General features: G+C 35.6%; 1 protein-coding gene across 4 annotated transcripts in view; it reads right to left on the bottom strand.

The window, feature by feature from the left end:
* The window catches only part of LOC134531065 (dynein axonemal heavy chain 6), a 491,808-nt gene that overhangs the window by 233,715 nt on the left and 245,982 nt on the right, over window positions 1–12,111 (bottom strand). For all 4 annotated transcript variants that reach the window (XM_063366586.1, XM_063366584.1, XM_063366585.1 and 1 more), the window contains 2 exons: window positions 11,388–11,534; window positions 7,763–7,983 (listed from right to left, as the gene is read on the bottom strand). In XM_063366586.1, the coding sequence (XP_063222656.1) occupies window positions 7,763–7,983; window positions 11,388–11,534 (368 nt within the window). The remainder of the gene's footprint in view (window positions 1–7,762; window positions 7,984–11,387; window positions 11,535–12,111) is intronic.

Genomic DNA, 12,111 nt, shown 5'->3' with positions numbered 1-12,111 from the left:
CTTTTTTGGGCCTTGAAGAGCTTGGTTTCCAGGACGTGCTCACACACCCAAGACTCATCACCAGTAATAACATGTTCCAGAAAATGGGGATAATTTTCCATAGATTCCAAAAAGTCAAGGCACCTTTCCCTCCTGATGGCCATTTGATACTGTGAAAGGTTTTTTACAAACATTTTTGCAAAGACTTTTCTCATCCCCAATTCATTGGTCAAAATCTGATGAATGGTGATGTGAGTCAAATTCAACTCTTCCCCCATCATTCTCACTGTCCACGACAATCTGAATGGATTCTGTCAACATTTTCATTCATTCTTGAAGATGAAGGCCTTCTGCTTTGTGGTTCATCTTTAATAGACTCTCTTCTGAAAATGTCTTAAACCAAATAAAAACCTCGGCCCTTGACAAAACACTGTCTCTGTAAGCCAGCTGAAGTTTTGCAAAAGTTTCCATTGCACTGTGCTCAAGTTCAAAAGAAAACCCGATAGCACACCGTTGTTCGAAATTGATGTCACTCATTTTAAGAGCACACTAGAAAAAACTGTTGCACACAAAAAATTTCTACGGACAACCAAATGATTCTAGCGAGTTCAAACTTGTAAGCAAGGTTCTACCACATGTTCACATGCCGCTCCTCTCAAGTCCCACGTCACAAGTTTGGCAGTCTCATTTCTTATAAGAATAACCAAACAAAGTGATGGCATTCCCAATTGATCTAGCTATAAAATTATGCTTTTTTCATGAGGAGAAAGAAGGTTTTACATGCTACAATCTATATCAGGCGCGTAGGAACCGGGGGGGCGACCCAGGCGACTGCCCGGCCATAACATTTCATGGCCGGGCAAAGTGATGGTTTTGCCCGGCCATTGCATCAGATGAACACGAGGCATTGTCTTCATTGCAATGCTAAGTGGTTTTGTGGGAATTTCTTGTCTGTGCGTTACTTTATTCTTAAAATAAATTAAGACTTTTCGATAAGTGTACAGGCACAATAAATACGGCAACTGTTCTTGTTTTCTTCAAAATATTCACGTTTCACAGTGCTGATAGCGGAAATATTATTGTGGGTCAATCCATATGAAGTGGTCCAAAAAAAAATTTATTGGAAGCTTCATCAATTTTAAAAAAATTGATATTTTGAGCCTTGTTAACATTATGTATTGACAATTTAAAACTGACACAGTTAATTTTTTATTCTCACTAGTTTGATTATGGCAGCCATTTTTTTGTCATGGGGCGCGCCAATTTTTACATTTACAAGGGTTCAGCTACATTGCTATATCTTGGCTCTGGTAGGCCATATCACGATGAAACAAAATCTGAGGGGTTAAGCACATTTTAAGCTACAATTCTGATGACAAACCATTTTTTTAAAATCAATCAATCTTGCCAACTTTAAAGGTGAAACTTGTGCCTTAGAATTGCAAAAATTTGCATTTTCATAAATTTTTTTAAGAGTGAAGGCAGTATCTGTTGGGCTTCAAAATATTTATGGATGTGCTTATGTAATAGTAGAGTAAATACAAATTATTTGGAGTGTGAGACTTCAATACTTTTTTTTTTTTACAATTTTGTAAAAACCAGTTTTTTCAGATTTTTGCTTACTTTACGGCTTAATATCTCTGGTGGGCAGTTATCTAAAAATCTTAAATTTACACACAATTAAGTACTCCATGGTACATAACTCCTGCAAAAATTTAGACTTTGAGATTGAACTGGTTCGGAAGTTACAGCCTTGCCAAACTCGTAATTTTTTTTATTTATTTGCATAAATAAAAGCAACCCTAGTAATTTTATATACGTTCTTAATTATTTTATATATATGCTGTAAGTGCTGTACTAAGTCATAAAAAGTATTACACTAAAGTTTGTTGCCAAAACACATGTATACTATGCACAAAAATATTAATTATAACAGTCATTCTATATCACATTTTTAAACAGACAAATGATTTACGATTTTAATTTGTACCTTATTTCTTATGTTTGTTAAACAGCATTGAAATTTCTTCAGATAATGATGCTGAAATGTTGTGTGAACGTCCAGTTGCTGTGGATAGCTCTGATGGACTGAGCTTCCTCAACACATTCTTAAGCGGCACCCACACTCTGTCTGCACATGACATCTTAAATAATGTTCTAGGTCCAGCTGGGTTGTAAAATTTTACGTAAATATCATTATTCACAAAATTAACTTCTTCAATGACTCCTAGCCACCACTGTTCGTCATACACACAGGCGATAATGTCATTGTTCCGAAGATTCATGGGGATGGACTTGGTTGAAACTGGAAGATCCTCATACTCTTCTGATTTGGACGTTGCATAGCATCTCATTATAATCTCGGTGAGAGGAACAGAGCGGTGAAATTTTCATGTTCCAGGGAGCCGTTGGCAGTTGTCGAACCTAGGTTTCAATTCTTCTTGTCGAGCGGTAATTTCCTCTTCTTTAACATATATATATTTGATACCTTTAATAGTCTGTGTACAGTACATATACATATCTTCAGGGGAAAGAATGTGATCCTTGACTGTTCTTTGAAGACTTGCCTTTGTTACTTCCCTTTTTGTTGTTCCTCCAACACCATCACATGCATTTTTTCCATGTGATGTTGCGAAGAAATTCCACTCAGCACTAAGACCGAAATCATTCTTGTGGTGACAGACATTAATTAAATTTTTCTTATTTTTGTACTGACTTGATGATCCATCTGAGAAGTAAATTATATGTTGAACCGAAGGAACAGTGTCTTTTAAGTGTTTCATAAGATGAGATTGAAATGTATGCACTGTTGTTGTGTTATGGTCCAAATGATCACTGATTACACAAACACATTGGGTTAGAAGTTTATCGTTTTCTTTGTAATAATACACAAAAAGGTGAACAGTTGCTTGGCGATTTACCCAGTGGTAGCTCTGAATCTCGTCTTGGATAACAAATGTAAAGTTTTCTGCGAAGTCTGCAAGAACAATGCACTCTGTTTCGTTAAGTTTCTCCTTCTTCTCTCTCAAATGCTGACTTTGAATCTTTGCTATAAAATGATGAGTTTTAAGTGAATCAAGTTTTTCAATAAGGGACAGAAAGAATTCTTCTTTTGGCTGAATAACAGTTATCATTTCAGCTCTATCTGTTGTGGTCCATTGTTGAAAAATTATGTTGTCTGGGATGGCATCACTTTCTTCAAATTCATCAGAGATACTAGGGCTTCACTTCCTGGACATTTAACACATTTGCCCATCATACACTCATAACTACTCATATCACAAACGAGTATAGCAAGTAGGTCTTTGTAATCTTACATAAGCTTTGCACCGTCAACCATTAGCTTAACATTCTGATGATAAGTACAAACACAAACATTGTGTGTTCCCGATGATCCGGCTGTGACACACCACTTAGGTCTGAGTTCAATGAATTTTGATCTTCCAATTCTACAGTCTGGATGTTTAGATTTAAATTCCACAAACAATTCATTCAAATTGCAAAGCACCACCCTCTTCTGCTTTTGACATTTCATGTTATTTATTTTTACAGATAAACAGTCTTTTTTTCCAGGACAAAGACGACTGTATTCATCACTTTCAAAGAATTCACGGACTGTAGTAACCACATCTGATTGAATGCCAAAACCCTTTTTCTTTCCCAACTCTGGTAGAATGCCCTGATCTTTCACTAGGTCTCTTGTCAGTTTTACCAAACGATCAGATACATTGAACTCTTGAGCTATTCTTAGTCGACTCCATGAATTTGGAAGTAAACTAATTATTTTCACTTTCATTTCTTTTCCTGCAACAGCACATTTATCCTTCAGTTTCTTGATTAATTTGTCAAACTCTTCTACAGACTCTTCACTTGCTTCTCTGTTTTCCATCACTTCATCAAAAGATTCCTCAAGATTTCTTTTCAAAACATTTGAAACTTTACTGATCTTGTCAGCTATTGCTTGTGGTCTTTTATCCAAACCCAATTTCCTTATTTTAGATGCTGGCGAAACCCCTAATTGAGTACATACATTGTCTACTTTTCCCAACTTTTCAATCTCTGTAATAAAGTCTGAATCACATGTGTCCCCTGTTCCATCATTTGCTGTCACAAATATTTTTTTGTAGCATGTAGGACACAAGGACTTACCAGGGACAAGCAGTAAATTGTAGTTTGTTTTTTTATACATGTGTTCAGGAAGTATTTCCCTAAGTCCTTTTGTGATTGCCTTTTTATGTATTTGTAAAGGATCACTGCAATACCGGCCAAATATATGGTGATATTTAATAAGATACTTAATCTCATGGTACTTACATACAGACTTAACATCACTAGAAACTCTGGTAAATATTAGCTGTTGCTGTTCTAAACTAAACACACAGATTTTCTTCAATTCCTGTTGCACTGAACCATAAACACATTTGTGGCATTGTTCATTTGTTAAATGTCCTATTGAACACTCTTTCTCCATACCGAAAAACAAAAAACCTTCATGGAAACACAAACCACCTTTCCTATACCAGAGCTGCTGGCAGACTAACAGGATGGAACAAATACCAGACCATACTAGAGCAAGTCCGTGCCTGTTAAGACCTGCACACTCCAAACAGTGGTAAACATCTCAGGCATACTTTTTTAATGTTCTTAGTCGGAGAACTCTTTTCAATTGCATAGTAAATGCCAATTTTAGGGTATTAAGATTTTTAAAAATATAATTAGAATTTATTATAGTTTCATTGTTGCAAAAAAAAATGCAATTTTACACAAGTTTGGCAAGGCTGTAACTACCGAACCAGTTGAATCTCAAAGTCTAAATTTTTACAGGAGTTATGTACCATGGAGTACTTAATTGTGTGTAAATTTAAGATTTTTAGATAACTGCCCACCAGAGATATTAAGCCGTAAAGTAAGCAAAAATCTGAAAAAACTGGTTTTTACAAAATTGTAAAAAAAAAAGTATTGAAGTCTCACACTCCAAATAATTTGTATTTACTCTACTATTACATAAGCACATCCATAAATATTTTGAAGCCCAACAGATACTGCCTTCACTCTTAAAAAAATTTATGAAAATGCAAATTTTTGCAATTCTAAGGCACAAGTTCAACCTTCAAAGTTGGCAAGATTGATTGATTTTAAAAAAATGGTTTGTCATCAGAATTGTGGCTTAAAATGTGCTTAACCCCTCAGATTTTGTTTCATCATGATATGGCCTACCAGAGCCAAGATATAGCAATGTAGCTGAACCCTTGTAAATGTAAAAATTGTCGCGCCCCATGACAAAAAAATGGCTGCCATAATCAAACTAGTGAGAATAAAAATTTAACTGTGTCAGTTTTAAACTGTCAATACATAATGTTAACAAGGCTCAAATTATGAATTTTTTTAAAAATAGTCGAGCAACCAGAGCTGGACCACTTGATATGGACTGACCCTTGTGGGATATAAGACCAGTAAATGTTTCCGCTCGTTGCAGTACCTTACGCTCCGTTTTTGTCCACCCTTGTCTACCTGACCTTAAGACCCTTGCATTCACCCCGCCTCGTTTCTACCTAATGGTAACGACCTGACGTGCAGAGCGCTTTCTACATCAGTCATCATTCAACAAACAGCTGTACGTCTTGCTTTTAAGTCCAAGAAACTTTGTGAGCCGTACTACAGAACTGTTTAAAATAAACTTATTTATCTGTAGTATCGTGAGTGAGTAGTGCGGAATGGCAGTGATGAAAAACATTTAGGGTTTAAGGAGAAAATTTATAACAGTATTTTAATTTTTGCGGGGTACAGTGACTCAGAAAAGCATAAACTTTTTCTTCAACAACAGTTCTGCACAGTCCTGCAGTTCATCTCAACCACCGCCTAAAAAGCAGTGCACATTAGGCTGCAATGCCTGTGAAGACAAAGATCCTAAAGAAGAGTTGGATTCCTTTAACTCAGGTATTACTTTTGAGCAGTTTAGACTGAAACGAATTTTTACATGATCCCGAAAACCATATGTAATATACCTATTTAACATTAAAGTTTAGTATGTCGGTACATTATTTTTTTCCGCTCGTCGCTCGTGATTATTCCATCGAGTAATAAAAAAAATTCTTTGAATCTACAAATCATTGAACAAGAATTTATCAAGCAGATTTGCAGTTATTTTTAAGCATCTTCACTCGCCTATTCTGTGGGGTTAGCATTTTAAACTTATTTTTAAGGGGAGTCTGACAGTAATGGTAAAGCAGTTTTTCTGTCACGTTATAAATTAATATTCAGTGGACACTAGGTACACCATATGCTTGTGTCAATACATTCTGAATATTGGCATCATCTAAGAATATTTAATTAATGGTGTGTAACATTAAAGAGTTCTCCTGTCCTGATATTCAAATGAATTTACTTAAGAGTGGGCAATGAGTGGGATAATGACGTCTTTGTTAAATTGTTTACTCAAGGCTCAGCCTCACTTAAATATTTTATTATAGCTTGTTTTGATTATTGCAGTTGTGTGTTAGCACAAATTAAGAAAATGTAAGTATATCTATTGATAGTTGGCAAAATATATTATCTCACACTACAAATATTAATCTTCAACCACCGTCATGTAATTATGATACAATTAGTCAAACATATTTTTAATTATAAATACATCTTTGCCTTTTCTACAACTCTAGATAACTTGCTGATATCTGGGGACTAAATTTGAAGGTGCTTGTAATTTATGTAATCTGTGCAGTGGGAAAATTCAACAAATTGCCTTTAAAATGAATTCTACGAGGCGAAAACTGAAAAGTGAACACTGTTTTGTTATGCCAAGCCTTAAGTAAATTTGTTATAAAAAAAAGTTAAAATTTCTGCTAGTAGTATATTATATTTTTATGTACGAAATATGCTTAAATAGCACAATTTTGTTCCTTAGAATACAATTTTTTTTTCTACCGGGGGAGAGCCCCCGGACACCCTCTTTGTTAAATCCACCACTTATAATGATACTCTCCTTTGCCCCCCCATTAAATATTTGCTTGCTACGCGCCTGATCTATATGGTCCCCATTCCAATTGTAACTCTTCAGAAACTGACATGTTTATCAGCGAGTGATATGGACAGTATATTTTATAGAATAGTGTCGAATGTGCGGTGCTACATGTTTATCCATTACATTCAACTTTATTTATTTATTTATACATACATTGTTATATGAACATCAACACTCAGATTAAGTTTCATGGAGGTGCACAACAGACAAGACAACAGTAACAGTTAAAAATACAAATAATATATAAAAAATAAATACAAATCACATAGGACAAAACAAAAAATGAACAAACACAATTGTATAAACAGTATAAATAAAAGTATTGATAGAATAATATATGATCATTTCCAAGGAACGTTACTTGCAACAATAAATTGTAATATTAGTATTTATAATAGATAATTTAGGTTTCTAAGAGTAATTTTTTTGTATAAGAACTTTTAATTGCTGGTTTCAAGAACCTCATGTTTATTAAAATTAGTTATTAGTTTGTATAACATATTGTTAGGTATTTCTATTCAAGGTACAAAATATTGAAGTCAGACGGCTGTGAAATATATGGACTCTTAAACCAGTGTTATCTAGCATGTAATTATAATTAATTTTTGAATTATAATAATTTTTTACTAAAAGTGAATATAGTTATATTCGCCGGTCAGTGATACAAGGTAAATTCGAAAAAATTCACGATTAGAAAAGAATCCATTGAAGATGACTCGTGTGTGGTTGAGCCTTATAGGTAAAACAGAAAAATGAACCAACCTTACATCAGGGTGAGTGTCAAGCTGCAACCGAACGAAACTCTCTACTTTCTCCTTGTACATGTCCTCGACGTTGCCACCCAGGGACCAGAGGTACGAGAAAACAAACACCTGTGCCAGCGTCATCTTGAGGCGTCCCAGTTCAAAATTCCAGTTGATTTTCAGCTCCAGCAGGAGTGACTGGATCAGGTTGCACATCATTGCAGCCTTGCTGATGTCCACCTGTACAGTCAACATTACACTGGCCCCACAAATTTCCCTGCAAGCCAAGTTAAAGATGTCTTTACAAAGAAACAGCGGAGAAAATTTAAATTAGCATTTCACAAAGCAGTTACTCAAATTTCATAGTATCTGTCATTTAACTAATATGATAGGGCTTGTAAAATGAGTTCAGTTTTTCAGTCATGTTCGAGGGCTGTTTTTTTTTTTTTTTTTTTTTTTTACCTCCGATGGGCTATTAAAAAAAAGACAAATTTACATAACATCAAATTTTACCACCAAAAGTTAAGCAGGGTCTTTCTTATTTTTCTACATAATCGCCAAAATGAACGAGGCATTTGTCATATTGTACAACAAGTTTCTCAATGCCTTGTTTGAAGAAGTTAGCCGCCAGTGCATATAAACACGCGGCCAGTGCCTGGATCTCCCTCTCCCTCACGATGCTGCTGTAAGGCAGATAGACTATAGTTCAGCGTATTTTGCCACACTATTCGCATCTCTTACGATAAGTCTTGATGCGGGAGCCAGTGCGTCACGCGATTAGTCCATTCTTCTCACAGTGGCATTGTGGGGGAGAGGGAGGTCCACACACTGGCCTTGTATCTCTATTCACTGGCGACTAACTTCTTTGAAGAAGGCATCGAGAAGCTTATGTTACGATATGACAAATTCCTCGATCGTTTTGGCGATTATGTAGAAAAAGAAGTAAGATCCTGCTGAACTTTTAGTAATAAAATTATAATGTTATGTAAATTTGTCTTTTTTATTTAGCCCTTCGGAAGTTTAAAAAAAACAGCCATCTTATATTGGAAAATATATTTACATCTTTATTTAAGACATTACGCTATTTTATCTGGAGCATGGAATCAGTACAACCTTGCTTATCTACATGGCAGTTAAAAATTTTGATGTGGCATTTAATAAGTAAATTCTGTAAGTTTTGCCATTTATTGATTGATGTCTGGGCATCCCAGTGTGCATGGACTATGTATGACAAGGGGCTTAATCTGACTAGCCTAAGCTTTCACAAGAAACAGTTAAACAGCTGTTGCAGTTGAGGTTGTAAAATTAGCCACTATAATCATACAGTTTTTAATAACTGAAGATTGTGCAAGCTTTTGGAAGTTGAAGTCGAGTGTTTATTTATGCAATACTTGGTTGATAATTCACCAATAGCGAGAAAGCATTTGTGTTTCTGAGTGTGCAGTAAATTTAAAAAATGATTTATGCTCCATCTATTCTCATCAGTCAGGTCTCAAGATTCAAACTTCAATATAGTTTAATGAAGAAAAAAAAAAGTATTTATACAAAACAACAATATTTAAAACAAGTTGTAAAAAGCTGCGCTATGTACAGTGATATAGTGTAAACATGATATGTAATCTGCTAGAAACCAAGAATCCACTGGAAAAATTCAGAATGTTTGTAGATACATACATCAGTGTTGGATTACAGAATGTGCAGAATTAAAGAATGTGCAGAGTAGCAGGATGCTGGATTAAAGAGTGCCCATTGTAGTACACGTTGTAACCTTTAACTAAGAGCAGCACCTAATACAATATAACATTTTTGCTCCCATGCTGTGGAAGGAAAAGACAAGAAGGGTCCCACCTACCTGGGCAGAGCAGCAGAAGAAACCACAGAATTTAAAACCTGCTCGAGATATCAGAACAGGGTCTGTTTACGAAAACCATTTAAGATTACACTGAGGGTGGATGAGTAGTTCTGATTCCAGATTTCTTTTTTTAAACTGTATTTTTAGAACATTTTTATGCATTCTTTAAATGATTCATGCAAATGATATTTGATATATTACAATTTCTTGGACATATGCCATTGCAGTTTTGCAATGAATTATCAGAGGGAAAATTTATTGTTGAAACTGTCTCATCATTGATAGCCCACTGTTTGTCTGTGCTGTTTTTTTTTTTTTTTTTTTTTTTTTTCATGACTTAAGTCCTTCCATGGAATTCTTGTGCTGTCTGATAGTTTAGTTTGTGTTTAGGTTCATCGTTCAGCTGATTTAGGCTGGTTCTCTGTGGGTTGATGTTTTAAATTTTTTTTCTTATTTTGCATTTATGAATTTTCCTCATGACAAACTAGAGGTGGGTTGTTACAGCAATTTTCGGTATCAGTTCCAACCAGTTACTGATACAGTAAAGTACTGGTTACAAATATCTGATACTTCTGTATCAGCTAGAGCAGTAGCGGTCCCAGGGAGCAATAAGGTATCAGCATTCTCGTTACAGGTTACACATCCTCCGTCCTGTCATCAACAGCGTAAAAAGGTATCAGTTTTCTCTTTTCACCTTCTTCGTAAAAAGGTATCAGTTTTCTCATTCTACATTCTTCGTAGTCGAAAAAAGGTATCGGTGTTCTCTTTCCACGCCTTTCGTAATCGGAGTCTTCAATCTTTGTAAGGAGCATGCAGTGCGCACTGAGCGTACTTTGATGAGAAGCCTAAGATGTACATCAAGCTCTGTCCCTGCCTGAACACGCCCGAATATTCACCTTCAGCCAACCTCGGGATTTGTTTTATTTTTGCGCAGGAAAAATGAATTCAAATATTAAAAGTGGTCGGTCAGGTAGGCTACATTAAAAAACTTTAGAACACTATGGATGGTTAGTTAGGTTAGTACAGCTACATTAAAATAAACAGAGAAATATAAATATATATAAATAAACCCGAGCCGAAGGTGAATATTCGGGCGTGTTCGGGCAGGGACAGAACTTGATGTACATCTTAGGCTTCCCCCTCCCCTACATTCTTTCCCTTCATCCCTTATTGGTCGTGCCGCTCCCTCCCCTTTTACAAGCTCCGCCCAAGTGACCGTCATCAGCGATCGGGTTCTGCGCACATTGGCCGTGGTGTTGTTCCAGGTGAATTCTAAACTGATACTAAAGTACTTGATACTTGAATAGTGTACTCGTTTGCAGAACTTGATACAGGAATGTATCAGTTACAAAGTAGATGATTGATACTCTGCAACCCACCTCTATGACAAACAGTGCAAAGCTGCAATGGCGTACGTCCAAGAAATTGTATTAAATTTTTATGCATGATATACCCATACAGATTTTGAAAGCATTTGAGGAACCTGCATTTCACCTTTATCTTGATTTCTCCGTCACACAATGTTATGGTTACCACTCAAATCTCATAGCTGCCCTATGCACGATGATAAGACTGCACACCAGTTCACAGTATTGCACTTAAAGGAGTTACCATGCTAGAAGTACCAGATAGCATCATTTTTATCATCCCACTTTACTAAAAATGTTACACCCCTTACTAGGTGGGCCCCTTAAATTGTACCTTCAAGTTTCATAAAGGCAAAACTCAAGAGAAAACAACACCCATCAACAAAAGTCCTAGAGCATCCATATAGGTAGTAGTTATAACTGACCTGATTGATGGCACAGCTGCATTCTTTGTGGACAAATACAAAACCAGCTTCCACATAATTTTCAAAATGGGACAAAATGTATGCCTTCATTCCATCTGGAACATCTAGCTCTAGTTTCGCCATCCAAGTTTTAACATACGGCATCCACTAAAACATAACAATAAAAAATTTGGTCTCTGCAAGACAAGTCTTCTTTCAAGAACCAATCATTATAATTATTTTGTAAGTTCAACCACATGAAAAACAAAATAACAGAGCAATATACATTAGAACAGGTAAATAATATATACTTTTATAAACATAATTATATAACTCAATAATCTGATGTTTGCTTGCCAGCATTATGAATAATGACTGATCCTAGCAGGGTCAAATTCATACTTTTTACAAGTGAGTGGATTACTTTCTCAGGGTACTATCTGGTAAAATGTCATCGCAGCTGAAAATGCCAAGGGCAGGGTAAAGACCCCGAGACTGGAGGCACCTACTCGGATAACTTAAAGCTGTTGCAAAAACATTGTTTACATTCATTTAGCTGTCTGACAAGGAGGTTTTAAAATAATAGTATTACAGAGTACTGAATAGGGTGGTCTTCCTAGTGAATTAAGGACAGCTGGCCCTTGACATATTTCGAAAATTCAATTTTAACTTAATGTTAAATTCTTTCCTGCCAGTTTTCCAAAATTGAAGTGTTTAGACATAAGGATTTGAATTTTAAAATGTC

The sequence above is a fragment of the Bacillus rossius genome, chromosome 3 (assembly GCF_032445375.1).
Source record: "Bacillus rossius redtenbacheri isolate Brsri chromosome 3, Brsri_v3, whole genome shotgun sequence".
NCBI classification, from domain to species: domain Eukaryota; kingdom Metazoa; phylum Arthropoda; class Insecta; order Phasmatodea; family Bacillidae; genus Bacillus; species Bacillus rossius.
Note: the sequence above shows the minus strand (reverse complement) of the source record. Positions and strands in the feature narration are given on the sequence as shown.